At 32.9% G+C, this 22538-nt stretch overlaps 1 protein-coding gene across 1 annotated transcript; it reads right to left on the bottom strand.

The window, feature by feature from the left end:
• Nucleotides 1-3740: 3740 nt before the first annotated feature.
• EXPA12 (expansin 12) lies at nt 3741-19606 on the bottom strand. Its single transcript, XM_082885843.1, has 4 exons — nt 19565-19606; nt 19067-19247; nt 17576-17885; nt 3741-4068 (listed from the first exon to the last, which is right to left on the bottom strand). Exons 1-4 carry the CDS (start codon nt 19604-19606, stop codon nt 3756-3758), a joined length of 846 nt encoding a protein of 281 aa, XP_082741969.1. The 3' UTR covers nt 3741-3755.
• Between the last annotated feature and the right edge of the window lie 2932 nt (nt 19607-22538).

The raw sequence follows: 22538 nt of genomic DNA, 5'->3' as shown, positions 1-22538 counted from the left end.
ATACTTTATGTGGATGAGACATGCAGTGATTGTGATATTCTAAAGTTTTAAACTTTCTTACTTTGGATGACGCATGCAATGATTGTAAGCATGCTTGGTTAGAGTTTTCCAAAAATTCTTTTCAGAAAATTCTACTTTCTTATTTTCTGTATTTTTTTTATTTTTAATGATTTTTTTTAATATTTTAAGTCATTTTTTGTTACTTTTTAGGCATACCTAACATAAATATACCTAAAAAGTAAAAAATTTGTGAAAAAAATATTTTAAAAATTCACTAAATACCAAAAATATAAAAAAAAATACAAGAATTTCGTACATATTTTGTATTTTTATGTATTTATTAATTTTTTAAAATATTTTTTCACAATTTTTTTTTTACTTTTTAGATACATTTAAGTAAGGTGCATCTAAAAAAGTAAAAAAATGTTTAAAATTTTAAAAATATTCACTAAAAACAAAAAAAAAAAAACACGAAAACCAAAAAACTCAGTTTTCAAAAAACTTAATCTAAAAAACTCAAACCAAACTTTATGTAGATGAGACATGCGGTGATTTTGTACTTTTTAAGTCATTAACTGTAATACTTCTTTTTTTTTGAAGAAGTGTACAAGTTGAATTATATTGAAAATTTATAAAATTTTAAACTGCTAAACCTATTCGCATCCATCCACCAAACCACCAATCCGCTCAATCCACATCCGCCGGATTGACAGACGGATGTGAATTGATTTTCTCCAATCTATCAATCTAACGGATAAATAACGAATTAAAAATTCCTTAACCGCAACCGACAGCACCCACCCTTAATACTCACAATCTTATCTTGTCCCAAACCTTTTCTATTGGAATCAAGGCTGCCTTTGGCTTACCATCTAAAAAAAAAAAAAAAAAAAAGAAAAAAGGCTGCCTTTGGCTCAAAGTAGGAAAGTCGTGGCTTTGTGCCTTTAAAAAACAAGCAAAAGAATAGTTTTGAAATTCTTTTAGTTATAATACTAGTTTATAAAAATAAAATAAAAAGACATGTTAGGGTTCATTGGGAAGTGAGTTAACTTTTTAATTTTTTAACTTTTTAATTATTTTAGTCTGAAGTTAAAAAGTTTTATTTTTTTAGTTTTTTTAATTTTTTATAAGACAAAGAATGTAATGATTATGGGTTGGATGTGATGTTTTGCCTTATTAGACTAAGCCTGTGTTTGGCAAGGGCTTTCAGGCTTTTTTGGCTATTTTAGCCACAAAAAACAAAATAGGCTATTTTAGCCATAACAAACAAAACATCACATCCAACCTATAATCATTACTTTCTTCTCTCACAAAAAAAGTCAAAAAAGCCAAAAAGCCCTTCCCAAACCAAGCTTTTTAGCCCAGGTTAAAATAGCCAAAAAGCCAAAAAGCCAACCCACTTCCCAAACGGAGGCTAAAAAGCCTATTTTATTTTTTTGTGACTATCTTAGCCAAAAAAGCCCCAGCCTCAACTTCCCAAACACCGGCTTAATTATAAAAACACTTGATTGATGTGTTGAATTATTTAAACTAATGAATAATTATTTTCATTGGAAAAAATTAAAAAAATGCTTGATATTATGAATTATTTGAAATTAATGGGAAGTTATTTCTCAAATACATGGATTGTGCACATAATACAATTAATTATACTTATTCAGTTATTTACGAAAAAATAATTTTTTCAAATTTAATGTTGATTAAATATTATTTTGAGTTAACTATGTTATAAAAAATATTGAATGAATTAATAATTTTATTCATTAAAAATAATTTTTTTGATAAGTTTAATAATGTAAGCTTGATTAATAATTTTATAATTAAAATGTGAGAATTTAAATTATGAAATGCCTCATATTAATAGTTTACTTTAAGTCCCCAAAATTTTGAAGTTGGCATAATCGGGTTGGACGAATACATTCGAATTGGATATTTTTGGCATGCTGCGGAAGGTTCATGCGTGGCTGCAATTGCAATAGTGAAAAACAAGTTCTTCTATATCTTGGCCCATCATTAGGCCCATGTTCATGTTAACTTTGTCCCTATCATCATACCTTTGCTTCTGTAAAACAGTAATTCTAGAAACATTTTGATTGATGAACTTTTTTTTTTTTTTTTGGATCAGCATAGAAAAATTTCATTTAACAGCATAAAATTAAAGGTACAGGAAGATGACATGCATCGAGAGAGATTCGGAAGTATAAAAATACCCTTACTACTGCTACTCGCATCCATACAACCAACCCCTAAGCCTCTCGAATTTTTAAACAAAAAACTTAAGAAGAACTTAACTAGAAAATTAAAATACATGAATCCCCACATAATTAACCTACCAAAACACCCAAATCAAACTACATGAACTAAACCAGCACCCAAATTAAACTAAAATAACTAAACCAACACCGGGAACAACACCAACGCCTCTGCTAGGCCCACTCCTCTGCAGCTACAACTTCCTAAACCCTCGCACCTCTGCTTCATGAACAAGACATGCCTCTTCTGCTACAACCACCTACTCCTAGCTGCTGCCCACGCCACCTCTAAGCTGCTGTAACTCCTAAGTTGCTGCCCACGCCACCAACAAGGCATGCCTCTACCAAGAAGACTCCATAGCCACCACCTGGAACATCACCCACTGCCGAAAACACCCACTGCCGACAGAACAACACTCCTGTTGCAACACCCACTGCCGACAGAACAACACCCACTGCCGAAGACACCCACAGATCATCTCCCACCAGGTTTTCTTCTTGCTCACACCCAATACCCACGCCTATGCTGTTGCCAACACCTATGCTGCTGCCAACCTCCACAGAACAACACCCACTGCCGAAGACACCCACAGATCATCTCCCACCAGGTCTTCTTCTATCTCACACCGCGGATCCACACACTCACCAAACGCCGACCACCTGCAGGGACACCTCTGTATATATGGAAGAAGATCACCCCTCAAACTCTCACACGAAGAGGAGCGCTCGAGTGATAACCGGACAGAACTAGATCACCAACGACACCCAAATCTCCACCAATCTGAACCAGAGTACACCCCTCAAGCTCCTACTCACAAAAAGCGCTTGAATGAAAATCTTGGACGACCCTGATGAATCAGCTATAACGGGCAAGGTTGAATCACAAGAAGACTACTGAAGACAAACCTTTGCGGGCCCAGAAAAAATACCTGGACGACCCCCGACTCACCACAAAAAACTCCCCCGCAGCAACAAAGAACACACCTAGGTGGGGAAAATGGGGGACTCAAGTTTATTGAAAGAAAAAACTAACAGGCAAACGCCGAAACGAGCTAGTCCAGCCGACAGCCATAGCCAAAGGCGGCGGCCGGCCGGCCCAAAAAGAGGCTGGGAAAGGAGGTTTTGATTGATGAACTTGAAGTTACTTTATTCTTTCTAAGATATATGTTAGTTAATATATATATATATATATATATGAAACTTAATCCAAATATAAAAAATTCATAACAGAATGCACACAATGTGATCCAAAATAATCAAGCATCTCTTTTATTAGTTGTTTTATTTATGAATGGGTGATGAGTAATAAAATTACAAATTCATAATACACTTGTAAATGACAGACCTGTCACATATTTAAACTTATATATATGTATTTTAAATAAATAATAATAGTAAATAATAAATAAATAATTATATGATATGATATGATATGTCCTTGAACCATTCAAAAAATGCATGTTCTTGGACATGTTAATGTCTCGAAATTAATAATACTAGAAACTATGTGAATTGATTTTGGGAAGCAAAAGTCTGTCCGAATTTCCATGATGAAGGGACGACATTGAAGAACTCCGAAGTTTTTCCATCAGCCAACATGAGTTTGAAAGACACAGTTTGAGTTCGAAGATCCAGATTGCTTTGCCAATTTGCGCCCCAGTTTCGGTGCATGCCCACCCAAGTTCGGGTCCTGGAGCTCCGAAGCCATGCAGCCCTAACATCTCCACTACCACCCACATTAGAGATCATAATCATGTTGAAATTTGATTGTCCTTTCAAGGTAAAACGAACTCCTCCTTTCCTTCTACATGCCACCCTTCAATCCAAATCATATGTATAATTTTTATTTTTTTTAGAAAAGGTGAATAAAATACAGTGCTAGTCAAGGATGGATCTAGGGGTGTGCAAAAATTATAAATATTATGTATATTATACTAATAATTAGTAAAATAACTTCAAAATATAAGAAATTACATGTGTTTTGCCTGTTCAAATTGGTGCTAGCAACATTGTATTCTGCGCATTTTCTTGAAAAATTTTATGTGATTGTAGTATTATGCTTTTCATCATGTTATGGTTACCCTCTTTTGCTAAAATGTGTTATTTTATTTGTGTATCATTAGTTTTTGGGTAATGTCAATGACATACAAATAAATTTTTTGTACAAATTTTTGCATGCAAATAATGTGTCATTTTGTGTTCCTTTGCTTTTCAAAAAATAAAAAACAATCCATTATTGTGAGTTAAATTTTAAAATGCTACTCTCACATCATTTCACGTTGAGTTTGTTGGAAAATCTTCACTGTATTTAAAAAGATTTAATTCTGTTGTGTACAAAACAACAACCAGAATATAAAGAAATAAAGAAAAGGAGAGAATATGTTTGATTACAAAAATCAAACTCGAAATAAAAATAAATAAATAAAAACAAAACAGATTTTATTTTGTTACAAAAACAAAATTAAAATCTGAATAAATAAACAAATAAAAACAACCCTGAAAGTAATTAAATAACTTACTTGATTTAATTTCTTCGAATAATTATTTGATCAAGTCCAGTGTTTGACACTGTGTCCTTAAGACAGATTCGTCCTCTCCACGGTGCTTTCAGAATTTGGACGTCTATCTCCCAGGATAAAATGATCTACTACAAACAATAGCAGCACTACAAATTGTTTGCCTTACGAACACACTAAGTGTTTATACTCTCTCTGACAAGAAAATAATGCAGCAAAATGAAGAGGAAGTTTGCAGAATTATGAAGAACGAGAATTAGAGTTACAAAATCCAAATGAGGGTGGTCCTATTTATAGATGTGAAGGTGACTCTTTGTTTTGAATTGAACAGGTATCATACCTGTTGGGTTTTGAATTCAAACAGATTTGAATCAATTCAAACAGATAGTAAAACGGGAAGGGCCCTGTTTGGGTGTGCATTAATTCCAAAACAGTTTATTTCTGTTTGAAAACGGGAAGGGCTCTGTTTGGATGTACACTAATTCCAAAACAGTTTATTTCTGTTTGAAAACGGGAAGGGCCCTGTTTGGATGTACAAAAAATCCAAACCAATTTAATTTGAATTCTGGATTTTATTTTAATAAAAAATAAAATTAAATTCAAATGTTTTTGGCCCAAAAAGATTAGAAGCCCAACCCAACCACACACCATGCACCCGCACCCGCGCCCAAGCCCAGGCCCAGCCCGCCCGACCGACCGGACGGACGGCGGCGGCGGCGCGCGCGTGTGTGGTGATTTTTGGGTCCAATGGGTCTAGCCCATTTTGCCCATAACCTCTCCCTCTAAAACACTTGGGTACCCCTTGGGGCACACCCCAAGTATCTCACCCTAAGCCTTATAAACCCTTTCAAAACTTCCCACCAAATCAATGTGGGACAAGCCAATTTACAACCTTAAGGAATTTCCACCAAAACTCCATTTCCATGGAGCACACTTTGGCTTCAATTTCCCATTCACTCGGTAATGGTTTTGAGCAACCAAATATACCACGTGAATCACAACGCGGCATAGAACGCGTTACCACTTTGACCCGAGTAAATCGACACTCGGGGCCCACCTAAAAAATAGACCGAACTTAGGAAAAAATTCTGGTTTTATCCAGAATTTTATAACCATTTCCAACAATCCCCCACATGAATGGAATTTGATGACAACGAAAATGCAACAATATGCAGATTTATCGAAAGAGTATAAGTCGAAAATATCTTGCATCAGGATAGGTAGTTTTCGGCCTTGAACCTTCCCTAGTGATAACCTATCGGACTTACTGGCTAACCAATGGACGCGATGCCTTGAATTGTTCAGCCGTTTGTGTAAGCCAAGACAATAGATTTCACACAAAATATCTTCTAACACATCGTGGTTCTCACTGTTGTGTTCATTTTGGCCTTGAACGCACCTGGTTTTCATGAGTATTTCTAGAGAATGTAGCCTTCTTCATTCTCATAGAACCGGCCCCAGTTCAACACTCATATAGGTGATTCTTATTGTGAGTATCTCCTTATACTCGTCTTGATTTTATGTCTTAATCAAGATATAAGTAATCATTAAAAGCTAAGCTTATCCTTATACCCCTGCAGACAACATATGTTGCAGATATCACTCTCACCATAGGAATGGGTAGGAAGTTTAATCCCTTGGTGATTTCTGGCGAGTCATACATAACTTAGTTGTCCCTTTGAACTTAGTTCTTGGGATCTCCAGTCATATAAGTAGGGTTACCATTATGACGACTCTTATGTAATAGGCTTTAATCCCATCCCCTTTGATGAACTATACACTAGCTCTTTTGTCAAACCTTTTGTTAACGGATCCGCAATATTCTCTTTAGATTTTATATAATCTATTGAGATTATTCCGTTTGACAACAATTGCCTTACGGTATTATGTCGACGACGTATATGTCGTGACTTACCGTTATACATGTGATTCTGTGCCCTGCCTATTGCAGATTGACTATCACAATGAATGCAAATAGCTGGCACAGGTTTTGGCCACATTGGAATGTCTTCTAAGAAGTGACGAAGCCATTCTGCTTCTTCACCTGCTTTGTCTAAAGCAATGAACTCGGATTCCATTGTGGAACGTGCGATGCAAGTTTGTTTCGTGGACTTCCAAGAAACAGCAGCGCCTCCTAGAGTAAAGACATATCCACTAGTGGATTTTGAATCTTTAGTATCCGATATCTAATTGGCATCACAATAACCTTCGAGTACTGCTGGATATCGAGTAAAGTTCAAACCATGATCACGAGTAAATCTTAGATATCTAAGAACTCGAATGATCGCTTTCCAATGGTCTTCTCCAGGGTTGCTAGTGTACCTACTCAATTTACTGATAGCATAGAGTACAATTCATTAGGTACATTAGGCTTCCAATGATTTGGGAGTATTTTAACTGAGACACTGCATCACATTTATTTTTCGATAAATAAAGACTGATGTCTATAGGTGTTCTAGCTAAATTCAAATCATCCTTGATAAATTTATCAAGAATTTTCTCAATATAATGAGATTGAGATAATGCATATCCTTCAGATGTTTTAGTAATTTTCATTCCTAAAATAACATCTGCGACCCCCATATCTTTCATATCAAATCTTTTGTTAAGCATCTGCTTAGTTGATTTGATCATGTTTTGACTGCTTCCATTGATAAGCATGTCATCCACATAAAGACAAACTATGACATATCCTTGGTCAGTGTTTTTAACATAGACGCATTTGTCACATTCGTTTATCTTAAACCCATTAGTAAGCATTGCATGATCAAATTTTTCATGCCATTACTTAGGTGCTTGTTTTAATCCATAAAGGGATTTTACAAGTCGACAAACTTTCTTTTCTTGCCCTGATACTACAAACCCTTCGGGTTGTTCCATATAGATCTCTTCATTTAGATCACCGTTTAAGAAAGCTGTCTTAACATCCATTTGATGTATTTCTAAATTAAACAACGCTGCTATAGCAATAAGCATGCGAATGGATGTTATTCTTGTCACAGGGGAATATGTGTCAAAATAGTCCAGACCTTCCTTTTGTCTGTAACCTTTAACAACAAGTCTTGCTTTATACTTGTCAATTGAACCATCTGTTTTCATTTTTCTCTTGAATATCCATTTATATCCAAGAGGTTTAGAACCTGGTGGAAGATCCACCAATTCCCAAGTATGATTCTGCATAATGGATTCAATTTCATTATTAACAGCCTCTTTCCACAAAGGTGCTTCAGGACCTGTCATTGCTGCCTTAAAGCTTTGAGGTTCATTTTCTAACAAGTATGTCAGAAAATCTGGACCAAAGGATTTTGATGTTCTCGCTCTTTATACTCGGTCTTGGTTCATCATTAGTTAAATCCTGTTGGTCGAGACTATTACTAGTCTCTTGTGTTTGATTGTCATTAGTCTCTTGACTTTGTGTACAATCATAAGTTCTTTTCTGTGAACTTAATTCCTGTCCTTTCTTGTAAGGAAAGACATGTTCAAAAAACACAGCATTCCTTGACTCTATAATAGTGTTCACATTTATATCAGGTATATCTGATTTATAAGTCAGAAACCGATATGCACTACTATTCTGAGCATAACCAATAAACACACAATCTACTGTTTTTGGTCCAATTTTAGTCTTTTTAGGAACAGGTACTTCAACTTTTGCCAAACACCCCCACACTTTTAAGTATTTGTAGGAAGGTGGTCGACCTTTCCACAATTCAAAAGGAATGCTTTTGGTTTTCTTGTGGGGTATTCGATTAAGAACATAATTAGCAGACAAAATTGCTTCCCCCCACAAGTTCTGTGGTAAGCCTGAACTTAGTAACATGGCATTCATCATTTCTTTTAGGGTTCTATTCTTCCTTTCAGCAATTCCATTTTGCTGTGGAGAATAAGGGGCTGTAGTTTGGTGAATAATGTCATGTTGTGCACAAAATTCATTTAATGGTGCATCATATTCACCACCCCTATTACTTCTATTATAAATCAATGAATTTTTAAAACAAATTCAAGAAAAAACCAAAATAATTATGACTACTCCAGGCAGAATTAATGTTTTGACAAAATCATATCCTCATAAAAAATTTTGCCTAAGAATCAAACAATTCAAAAACCCATTTGATTGTATACATTCTTGCAACTTAATAACAAATAAATGTCACTGTCATAAAAATATTTGTGACAGAAGAAAATTAAATTATCTCAACTAATGCAAGAGATACACCCCCATATTAATAAAATGGTTCATGATTTAATAAATTCTACTACGCAAGTAAAATAATTATTAATGACATCTCATGTCACATAATTCAATAATCAACATAAAAATTTCTTAAATTTCTTCCCAATTAAACGGACCGATAAAATTACAAACATCTTCATGTTTAAATTTCTTTGGTATTTAAACACCCATTCAAAATTGATTAGAAATATTTAAATTAACCTGCTAATGTCCAAAGTCGACATAACAATTTATCATTCCAAATCACTTGAAATTATTGTTAAGAAATAACTTGAGTAGATATCATACATGCATATCAAACGTATCAACTAAAAATAATGAATCAACAAAATAAATTAATCATGCGTGATCCCATCGCTTGCACCATGAAATAAAAGAATTCTCAACTCATAAATAAAATCCAACGCATTTAAACATTAAACTTTAAAATGACAAAACATACCTTCATTTAATAAGTTTGATTTGTACATAAATAAACAAATTAAATATGCATTAAAATGTTCTTGTGAATATATATATATATATATATATTTTTTCTGACTCAAGAGCAGAAACAATTCAAGACTATGAATCCACATTATAATAAAATAAAATTAGTTTGTAAAACTAATATTTTACTCTAGAAACAAATTCTTCCATGTATACTCACGATGAACTATGATAAAGTCAAAAGAATTAACACCTTTTCACAAAGGGTTCAAAAATAAGTGGTCTATCAAACGAAACCATAAGTTACTTACAAAAATAACAGATTGTGACCAAGTCACAGAGTTACATGATTGATTAACAAAATTAATTTTCTAGTTACTAAAACCAGAAAATAAATTACAATACAAAATAATTTTATTTTCCTTGTTACTAAAACTAGTAAAATAAAATACCGAAATAATATCTGATTACAAAAATCAGAAAACCAAACCACAACTTAATTTTCTAGTTACTTAAACCAGAAAATAAATTATAACACAAAATCATTTTATTTTTCTTGTTACTAAAACTAGAAAATACTGCAATTTTATTTTCCTTGTTACTGAAACTAGAAAATAAAATACCACAAAACTATCTGATTACAAAAATCAGAACAAATTAAAACACAAATTAATTTTCTAGTTACTAAAACCAGAAAAATAAAATATCACAAGAATTTTCTGTAATACCAAATAATATTCTGAATTGTTAATGACACCAGTATCGTACTACTAGTAGTTGTCAAAGAAAAGAGACAGTATATTACTACTATCTGTCAAATAGCATAAATCACTATTTGTATTTCCAACCAGAATATTAATTTGAAAACACAGAAAATTAAATACAATGAAGATACCCAAAAATGGTCTGTCTTAAGATTGTTGGAAAATCTTCACTGTATTTAAAAAGATTTAATTCTGTTGTGTACAAAACAACAACCAGAATATAAAGAAATAAAGAAAAGGAGAGAATATGTTTGATTACAAAAATCAAACTCGAAATAAAAATAAATAAATAAAAACAAAACAGATTTTATTTTGTTACAAAAACAAAATTAAAATCTGAATAAATAAACAAATAAAAACAACCCTGAAAGTAATTAAATAACTTACTTGATTTAATTTCTTCGAATAATTATTTGATCAAGTCCAGTGTTTGACACTGTGTCCTTAAGACAGATTCGTCCTCTCCACGGTGCTTTCAGAATTTGGACGTCTATCTCCCAGGATAAAATGATCTACTACAAACAATAGCAGCACTACAAATTGTTTGCCTTACGAACACACTAAGTGTTTATACTCTCTCTGACAAGAAAATAATGCAGCAAAATGAAGAGGAAGTTTGCAGAATTATGAAGAACGAGAATTAGAGTTACAAAATCCAAATGAGGGTGGTCCTATTTATAGATGTGAAGGTGACTCTTTGTTTTGAATTGAACAGGTATCATACCTGTTGGGTTTTGAATTCAAACAGATTTGAATCAATTCAAACAGATAGTAAAACGGGAAGGGCCCTGTTTGGGTGTGCATTAATTCCAAAACAGTTTATTTCTGTTTGAAAACGGGAAGGGCTCTGTTTGGATGTACACTAATTCCAAAACAGTTTATTTCTGTTTGAAAACGGGAAGGGCCCTGTTTGGATGTACAAAAAATCCAAACCAATTTAATTTGAATTCTGGATTTTATTTTAATAAAAAATAAAATTAAATTCAAATGTTTTTGGCCCAAAAAGATTAGAAGCCAACCCAACCACAACCACCCGCACCCGCGCCCAAGCCCAGGCCCAGCCCGCCCGACCGACCGGACGGACGGCGGCGGCGGCGCGCGCGTGTGTGGTGATTTTTGGGTCCAATGGGTCTAGCCCATTTTGCCCATAACCTCTCCCTCTAAAACACTTGGGTACCCCTTGGGGCACACCCCAAGTATCTCACCCTAAGCCTTATAAACCCTTTCAAAACTTCCCACCAAATCAATGTGGGACAAGCCAATTTACAACCTTAAGGAATTTCCACCAAAACTCCATTTCCATGGAGCACACTTTGGCTTCAATTTCCCATTCACTCGGTAATGGTTTTGAGCAACCAAATATACCACGTGAATCACAACGCGGCATAGAACGCGTTACCACTTTGACCCGAGTAAATCGACACTCGGGGCCCACCTAAAAAATAGACCGAACTTAGGAAAAAATTCTGGTTTTATCCAGAATTTTATAACCATTTCCAACAATCCCCCACATGAATGGAATTTGATGACAACGAAAATGCAACAATATGCAGATTTATCGAAAGAGTATAAGTCGAAAATATCTTGCATCAGGATAGGTAGTTTTCGGCCTTGAACCTTCCCTAGTGATAACCTATCGGACTTACTGGCTAACCAATGGACGCGATGCCTTGAATTGTTCAGCCGTTTGTGTAAGCCAAGACAATAGATTTCACACAAAATATCTTCTAACACATCGTGGTTCTCACTGTTGTGTTCATTTTGGCCTTGAACGCACCTGGTTTTCATGAGTATTTCTAGAGAATGTAGCCTTCTTCATTCTCATAGAACCGGCCCCAGTTCAACACTCATATAGGTGATTCTTATTGTGAGTATCTCCTTATACTCGTCTTGATTTTATGTCTTAATCAAGATATAAGTAATCATTAAAAGCTAAGCTTATCCTTATACCCCTGCAGACAACATATGTTGCAGATATCACTCTCACCATAGGAATGGGTAGGAAGTTTAATCCCTTGGTGATTTCTGGCGAGTCATACATAACTTAGTTGTCCCTTTGAACTTAGTTCTTGGGATCTCCAGTCATATAAGTAGGGTTACCATTATGACGACTCTTATGTAATAGGCTTTAATCCCATCCCCTTTGATGAACTATACACTAGCTCTTTTGTCAAACCTTTTGTTAACGGATCCGCAATATTCTCTTTAGATTTTATATAATCTATTGAGATTATTCCGTTTGACAACAATTGCCTTACGGTATTATGTCGACGACGTATATGTCGTGACTTACCGTTATACATGTGATTCTGTGCCCTGCCTATTGCAGATTGACTATCACAATGAATGCAAATAGCTGGCACAGGTTTTGGCCACATTGGAATGTCTTCTAAGAAGTGACGAAGCCATTCTGCTTCTTCACCTGCTTTGTCTAAAGCAATGAACTCGGATTCCATTGTGGAACGTGCGATGCAAGTTTGTTTCGTGGACTTCCAAGAAACAGCAGCGCCTCCTAGAGTAAAGACATATCCACTAGTGGATTTTGAATCTTTAGTATCCGATATCTAATTGGCATCACAATAACCTTCGAGTACTGCTGGATATCGAGTAAAGTTCAAACCATGATCACGAGTAAATCTTAGATATCTAAGAACTCGAATGATCGCTTTCCAATGGTCTTCTCCAGGGTTGCTAGTGTACCTACTCAATTTACTGATAGCATAGAGTACAATTCATTAGGTACATTAGGCTTCCAATGATTTGGGAGTATTTTAACTGAGACACTGCATCACATTTATTTTTCGATAAATAAAGACTGATGTCTATAGGTGTTCTAGCTAAATTCAAATCATCCTTGATAAATTTATCAAGAATTTTCTCAATATAATGAGATTGAGATAATGCATATCCTTCAGATGTTTTAGTAATTTTCATTCCTAAAATAACATCTGCGACCCCCATATCTTTCATATCAAATCTTTTGTTAAGCATCTGCTTAGTTGATTTGATCATGTTTTGACTGCTTCCATTGATAAGCATGTCATCCACATAAAGACAAACTATGACATATCCTTGGTCAGTGTTTTTAACATAGACGCATTTGTCACATTCGTTTATCTTAAACCCATTAGTAAGCATTGCATGATCAAATTTTTCATGCCATTACTTAGGTGCTTGTTTTAATCCATAAAGGGATTTTACAAGTCGACAAACTTTCTTTTCTTGCCCTGATACTACAAACCCTTCGGGTTGTTCCATATAGATCTCTTCATTTAGATCACCGTTTAAGAAAGCTGTCTTAACATCCATTTGATGTATTTCTAAATTAAACAACGCTGCTATAGCAATAAGCATGCGAATGGATGTTATTCTTGTCACAGGGGAATATGTGTCAAAATAGTCCAGACCTTCCTTTTGTCTGTAACCTTTAACAACAAGTCTTGCTTTATACTTGTCAATTGAACCATCTGTTTTCATTTTTCTCTTGAATATCCATTTATATCCAAGAGGTTTAGAACCTGGTGGAAGATCCACCAATTCCCAAGTATGATTCTGCATAATGGATTCAATTTCATTATTAACAGCCTCTTTCCACAAAGGTGCTTCAGGACCTGTCATTGCTGCCTTAAAGCTTTGAGGTTCATTTTCTAACAAGTATGTCAGAAAATCTGGACCAAAGGATTTTGATGTTCTCGCTCTTTATACTCGGTCTTGGTTCATCATTAGTTAAATCCTGTTGGTCGAGACTATTACTAGTCTCTTGTGTTTGATTGTCATTAGTCTCTTGACTTTGTGTACAATCATAAGTTCTTTTCTGTGAACTTAATTCCTGTCCTTTCTTGTAAGGAAAGACATGTTCAAAAAACACAGCATTCCTTGACTCTATAATAGTGTTCACATTTATATCAGGTATATCTGATTTATAAGTCAGAAACCGATATGCACTACTATTCTGAGCATAACCAATAAACACACAATCTACTGTTTTTGGTCCAATTTTAGTCTTTTTAGGAACAGGTACTTCAACTTTTGCCAAACACCCCCACACTTTTAAGTATTTGTAGGAAGGTGGTCGACCTTTCCACAATTCAAAAGGAATGCTTTTGGTTTTCTTGTGGGGTATTCGATTAAGAACATAATTAGCAGACAAAATTGCTTCCCCCCACAAGTTCTGTGGTAAGCCTGAACTTAGTAACATGGCATTCATCATTTCTTTTAGGGTTCTATTCTTCCTTTCAGCAATTCCATTTTGCTGTGGAGAATAAGGGGCTGTAGTTTGGTGAATAATGTCATGTTGTGCACAAAATTCATTTAATGGTGCATCATATTCACCACCCCTATTACTTCTATTATAAATCAATGAATTTTTAAAACAAATTCAAGAAAAAACCAAAATAATTATGACTACTCCAGGCAGAATTAATGTTTTGACAAAATCATATCCTCATAAAAAATTTTGCCTAAGAATCAAACAATTCAAAAACCCATTTGATTGTATACATTCTTGCAACTTAATAACAAATAAATGTCACTGTCATAAAAATATTTGTGACAGAAGAAAATTAAATTATCTCAACTAATGCAAGAGATACACCCCCATATTAATAAAATGGTTCATGATTTAATAAATTCTACTACGCAAGTAAAATAATTATTAATGACATCTCATGTCACATAATTCAATAATCAACATAAAAATTTCTTAAATTTCTTCCCAATTAAACGGACCGATAAAATTACAAACATCTTCATGTTTAAATTTCTTTGGTATTTAAACACCCATTCAAAATTGATTAGAAATATTTAAATTAACCTGCTAATGTCCAAAGTCGACATAACAATTTATCATTCCAAATCACTTGAAATTATTGTTAAGAAATAACTTGAGTAGATATCATACATGCATATCAAACGTATCAACTAAAAATAATGAATCAACAAAATAAATTAATCATGCGTGATCCCATCGCTTGCACCATGAAATAAAAGAATTCTCAACTCATAAATAAAATCCAACGCATTTAAACATTAAACTTTAAAATGACAAAACATACCTTCATTTAATAAGTTTGATTTGTACATAAATAAACAAATTAAATATGCATTAAAATGTTCTTGTGAATATATATATATATATATATATTTTTTCTGACTCAAGAGCAGAAACAATTCAAGACTATGAATCCACATTATAATAAAATAAAATTAGTTTGTAAAACTAATATTTTACTCTAGAAACAAATTCTTCCATGTATACTCACGATGAACTATGATAAAGTCAAAAGAATTAACACCTTTTCACAAAGGGTTCAAAAATAAGTGGTCTATCAAACGAAACCATAAGTTACTTACAAAAATAACAGATTGTGACCAAGTCACAGAGTTACATGATTGATTAACAAAATTAATTTTCTAGTTACTAAAACCAGAAAATAAATTACAATACAAAATAATTTTATTTTCCTTGTTACTAAAACTAGTAAAATAAAATACCGAAATAATATCTGATTACAAAAATCAGAAAACCAAACCACAACTTAATTTTCTAGTTACTTAAACCAGAAAATAAATTATAACACAAAATCATTTTATTTTTCTTGTTACTAAAACTAGAAAATACTGCAATTTTATTTTCCTTGTTACTGAAACTAGAAAATAAAATACCACAAAACTATCTGATTACAAAAATCAGAACAAATTAAAACACAAATTAATTTTCTAGTTACTAAAACCAGAAAAATAAAATATCACAAGAATTTTCTGTAATACCAAATAATATTCTGAATTGTTAATGACACCAGTATCGTACTACTAGTAGTTGTCAAAGAAAAGAGACAGTATATTACTACTATCTGTCAAATAGCATAAATCACTATTTGTATTTCCAACCAGAATATTAATTTGAAAACACAGAAAATTAAATACAATGAAGATACCCAAAAATGGTCTGTCTTAAGATTGTTGGAAAATCTTCACTGTATTTAAAAAGATTTAATTCTGTTGTGTACAAAACAACAACCAGAATATAAAGAAATAAAGAAAAGGAGAGAATATGTTTGATTACAAAAATCAAACTCGAAATAAAAATAAATAAATAAAAACAAAACAGATTTTATTTTGTTACAAAAACAAAATTAAAATCTGAATAAATAAACAAATAAAAACAACCCTGAAAGTAATTAAATAACTTACTTGATTTAATTTCTTCGAATAATTATTTGATCAAGTCCAGTGTTTGACACTGTGTCCTTAAGACAGATTCGTCCTCTCCACGGTGCTTTCAGAATTTGGACGTCTATCTCCCAGGATAAAATGATCTACTACAAACAATAGCAGCACTACAAATTGTTTGCCTTACGAACACACTAAGTGTTTATACTCTCTCTGACAAGAAAATAATGCAGCAAAATGAAGAGGAAGTTTGCAGAATTATGAAGAACGAGAATTAGAGTTACAAAATCCAAATGAGGGTGGTCCTATTTATAGATGTGAAGGTGACTCTTTGTTTTGAATTGAACAGGTATCATACCTGTTGGGTTTTGAATTCAAACAGATTTGAATCAATTCAAACAGATAGTAAAACGGGAAGGGCCCTGTTTGGGTGTGCATTAATTCCAAAACAGTTTATTTCTGTTTGAAAACGGGAAGGGCTCTGTTTGGATGTACACTAATTCCAAAACAGTTTATTTCTGTTTGAAAACGGGAAGGGCCCTGTTTGGATGTACAAAAAATCCAAACCAATTTAATTTGAATTCTGGATTTTATTTTAATAAAAAATAAAATTAAATTCAAATGTTTTTGGCCCAAAAAGATTAGAAGCCCAACCCAACCACACACCATGCACCCGCGCCCAAGCCCAAGCCCAGGCCCAGCCCGCCCGACCGACCGGACGGACGGCGGCGGCGGCGCGCGCGTGTGTGGTGATTTTTGGGTCCAATGGGTCTAGCCCATTTTGCCCATAACCTCTCCCTCTAAAACACTTGGGTACCCCTTGGGGCACACCCCAAGTATCTCACCCTAAGCCTTATAAACCCTTTCAAAACTTCCCACCAAATCAATGTGGGACAAGCCAATTTACAACCTTAAGGAATTTCCACCAAAACTCCATTTCCATGGAGCACACTTTGGCTTCAATTTCCCATTCACTCGGTAATGGTTTTGAGCAACCAAATATACCACGTGAATCACAACGCGGCATAGAACGCGTTACCACTTTGACCCGAGTAAATCGACACTCGGGGCCCACCTAAAAAATAGACCGAACTTAGGAAAAAATTCTGGTTTTATCCAGAATTTTATAACCATTTCCAACAGAGTTTATATATAACAATTCTGTTTCTAAATCATTTTTTTAATATATTACATATTGTAGTGGATTACCTTCTATAGAGTACAGGGACAATGCCTTCATTGCCCTGTCGTGCAATGCGAAAGAAAGCAGGCATAGACATGTCGAAGTGCTGACGTGGCAGATTGCACCACCCTCCATTGTTGTTCGGAGGGCAGAAGTTGGTGGCAGTTATGGTGGTGACTGCACGGCGGAGACACCACTTTGGGTCGAGGTTGTAATCGCACATGAGTTGGTAGCAAGCACCACATGCCTCACCCCCTCTGAAGAGCGCACCACTTACTGCTGCTGTGTTTATTCCAAATCCAGCATGGAATGTGTTATCATAACCACATGCTCCACCTGACCACAAGATTAAACAACTTTGATCATATTATCATCTTTCATATTCACAAGAAAATATCATAGTTTGTTTATGTTAGCATTCCATATTGGTTTTAGATGATATTTAGAATGAATATATAAGACAACGTAAGACATTTTCATTGTGGCGATGTATTTTGAATTGGAGTCTAAAGAGATAAATTCGTAATTCTACTCTCTAATACTAAAAATTGAAAGGCATTTTAGAGTACGAATAAAATATTCAACCAACATCTGAATTGGTACATTAATAGAGCATGCATTGCTAAAATGATCAATTAAAGCTAAACTTTAACAGCGGGTTGGGGCCACTGGAGGTTTGCCCGGTCGTTAACTTCAGGGCCCTCAGGATTAGTCCTGGCTTCCCTTAAAATCAGCGGGTTGGGGATACCTGAGTTATCAAAAAAAAAAAAAAAAAAAGCTAAACTTTAACAATAAATAATATTAAAATGTTATATTTCAATAATGTTACTCCAATGGTATAAATATTATTATTATTTTATTGCAAATAGTCAAATTCAAATGCTAGTTGTGTGTTTGTTTTATCATGAGAAAGTGAGAAGTTTTGCCAAAATTCAGTCAATTCCAATCTTGAGTTTCTTGCTTAATTTTGATAGTAATAGAACTTTTAGCTATTTTTAAGAAAAACATCTCTTACCCATCTTACAAAATGAGAATAGTTTCTCTCCGATTCCAATACTAAATTCAAAATTTTATGAAAATTGGTAAGTCTCAAAGTGAGCCCCACTGTTGTAGAACTTATACATTTCTCACTGTGAAATATGTTGAGAGAGTGACATTGAAAGAGTAAGCAAGCTCTTTGATTCAATGTATATAAACTGTAAGAAGAGGCTCCATTATATAGGAGCTGCTATACAACATCATCATGAGAGAAAAATCATATAAAAGAGAAAAGGGGCCGAAAGCAGCCGAAATAATCTTATGCTCTGTCCTATAGGTTGAGTAATATATTATACTATATACATTATATATTAACAGAGTAATATATTATACTATATACATTAATTATACATTACATTATACATTAACACTCACAAAATTTTGAAGTGAACCCCAATTAATTTCGAGAAAAACCTAACCCTAATTTTAGGAGGCAATTGGGACCTAACTTAGATAAGAAACTAAAAACAAACACTTACCAAGGGTGGTGGGACTTTGATTGGCTCCATAGAAAGTAGCATGACCGTTGAGCCAACGGTTACCTTGTCCATTGACACCCTTCAAAACAATACCCACAAAAGGTAAAAACATCCAAAACAAAAGTGAAGAAGGAATATTAGAAAGTAATAAGGTCGCCATTGTTAATTGATAATATATTATCTATCAATCAAGACTCAAAACCAAGTTTCAATGTCTGCATGAAATATCTAAAAGAGTGCACTCATTTATAGACTTATTAATCTGTAGAGAACGCGGTAGTCGGTGATTATAATAGAGATTGAGAGAGATAGAGAAATCTCATCTGTTTCATAAGACGCGTTTGTTTGTAATGTAACTTGTTCATTCATGTCCCTTAAGGTACGGAACAGTACCACGTAGTACCATTTGTGAGTGGGAGACAATGGGAATGCATGGGCATGTGCTTGATAGTGCTCTTTGTTTAAAGTCACCTCTGTCGGTGTTTTGTATTGGCATACCTCATTATTAAGGTAAGGATTCGCTAATGGTCGTTCGTTCATAAATTTAGAAAGGATTCGCCAATGATCGTTCGTTCATAAATTTAGAAAGAAATTTAAAAAGAGAAAGAGAAGTAACATATAATTACATTTTATTTATATTTTATTCATTTGTTTTCTTTTTTAAATTTCAATCAAAATTTATGAATCAAACTGATGTAATAGTTATTCGTTAACCTAAATGCTAACAAGTGTTAATTTTGGGATTAGTATAAAAAGAATATTTTTAAAATGGTGAGAAAGTTAAAAAAATATTTTCAAATGAATAAAAAATGTTTTTTGAAACTAATAAAAAGTATTTTGAGTTTTACAATTATTTTTCTGGCTATTTGTTAGTAAAAACCTTTCACTAATGCTAATAACACGTAATTAAAATATGGGTTATAAACAAATGCAATGATAGAATGCAATTTATTTTAAATGTAGATCCTTTTATAATTGCATTTAATCTTAGCCTTTCATTACATTTTTTGTGAATGGTTTTGTGCTTCTAGCATTGTTGATATCTATGAAGCATGGGTATTTTAAAAAATATATCGGGTACTTATCGGCGTATGGTACCTCGTCTGGTACATCTAGATACATACCGAGTACACGAAATACATACCTAAATTTTTTTTTCTTAATTTTTGACATACCCAGACGTACCTAGTATATACTCAAGCCGTACCGTACATCAGTTGAAATAATATTTTATTCTACTATAAAGATAAAACTCCTTTCACTAAATTTTTTTTTTTTTTAAAGTTTTATACTTAGCATGATTTTAAAATTAAAATATGGTTTGTAAGTTATTTAATATATTAACATTTAATTTTGATTTATACTTTTACTTTTGACATTAAATGTTAATTATATGCTAGATCTTAACAAATTAAACCATTTAATTGGTTTTTGCATTACTCTAAATTAAAAATAAATATTTTTTTATAAGCCTAACAAGTCATTCCCGTACCTTACTTTTTTTTAGATTTTACTGTATCGACGTACCCATATCGTAACAGTATTAATATTCGTATCCATACCTATATTTCATAGGTTGATATATATATATTTATTATTTAAAAAAACAATTATTAAAAAAACTGATACTTATGATAAATGTTAAAAAAATTATTTATTTGTTGGTGAAAAAGTTGGGTAAGATTTATTTATTTTTTTTGTAAGCTAAATAGTCATTTGCTAACCGGCAAGTTTTATTTTATTTATATTTTTTGAGATAGATTATGATCAACTATTTTACCCATAGTTTTCATACCGTTTTGAGTCCTTAAAGCAATGCAATTTAATTTGGTTTAGTTTAATTATTAAATTTTAAAATTACAATTTAGTTTGAGGTTAGCTTCAAAATAGAATTAAGCTGGTCTATGAACACTTCTAATGGAGTTTATTGGGGTTGTTTGTTGGAGATTATTTTAAGTTAAAAATTGAAAATCAAAAAGCATAAATTAAAGTATCTCTCACCTAATTTTTGAAAAATTAGCCTTTTTTTTTAAAAAAAAAAAAACTTATTTAAACTATTTTTTTCTAATAAATTATAAATAAAAATTATACCAAATAATTTAACTGTTATATTAAAATAAGTTATAAGGTGTTTCCATTCTCAGCTTGTTGTGGGTCCAACTTGTGATAAAATGGAGGAAGAAAACACCAAATGTTGTCAAGCCCATGTTTTTAGATCTTGGAATTTCTTTGGGAGAAAGCAAAGAATAAGGGGGTTCTTATATTTTAGTAGTGAAATGATTATTTATTGAATTTGTTATTGTTCGAATTTTGTGTTAGTTAAATGACTTATGGGAAGATTGGTTTTATCCTCCTCTATTATGATTACAATCGTCACCTCCTATCATTCGAATGATTAGACAATTAATCTGTCAGACGACTAATATGAACAAATTCAGACAATTCAAAGGTTAAGTTTGGCAACTTAAAAATAATCTATTTTTTTATTTTTTTTTATCACATCACCTCTCTATTTTTTCACACATTTTTTCATAAAAAAATATAAAGTATACTTATTTAGGTCATTCCAAACAACCTTTAAATTTGATAAATGTAGCATTATTGATTTTAATATATCTACGACAGTCCAAGTTCCAACTGGAACTTTCCAATGTAGAGGGCAATTAAAGGCTTTCTCACTTTTTCAAGTTTTTTCTTAATTAATAGCAATTACTTAGATCTATAATACTAATTAGTCTATAATATATAGGCTGTTGTGCCCTCTTCTGGAGGATCATCCTAAGTTTCTTTTGATAATTCAAACGGTTTATATTGTAGAGTTCGTTGAATAAATCATTTATGTAAAAAATTAAGTTGATTGGATATCTATAACCTTATAACAAGAGCACGTATGTTTTTTAAAAATTAATGATTAACATAATTTTGATAATTTTTTAAAAATAATTAAGATTTAATCATAGGATTACGAATATCCGATTAACTAAATTTTTTATATGAATAATATTCTCAACAAATCATACAATAGAAATAGTTCAGATTACCGAAAGAGATTTGGAACAAGTCTCCACGAGGGGCACAGCAGCACCCCCATGTCAATAATATAAGTAAGTCTGTATCTGCAATACCATTATTCACAAACAAGGTGCCCAAGGCCAATAGTCCAAAAATGTGGATGCTGTTACTTTCCACTTTTTATTTATTTATTTTTTTTTAAAGAAAACAGAAAATCCATAAAAATAAAATAAAATAAAATAAATGAAATTGAAAAATAATCATAAAAAGATAGAAAAAGTTATGTCCAATATAGGCAAAAACATGTTTTGGATTCGATAGCTTGTAAACAGAGACATATAACATAGAAGTTCATTACTCTACTTCACTATGAAGAACTTCAATAAGATTGATGAAGAAGTTGCTAATCATAAAATTGAGTATATTGTAGGTTGAGTTGGGCAAGGCACATTGATTCTTT

This window comes from Camellia sinensis, chromosome 8 (genome assembly GCF_055761805.1).
Source record: "Camellia sinensis isolate YWXY chromosome 8, ASM5576180v1, whole genome shotgun sequence".
NCBI classification, from domain to species: Eukaryota; Viridiplantae; Streptophyta; class Magnoliopsida; order Ericales; family Theaceae; genus Camellia; species Camellia sinensis.
The sequence above is the reverse complement of the archived record's forward strand: the minus strand, read 5'-3'. Positions and strand labels throughout refer to the sequence as shown.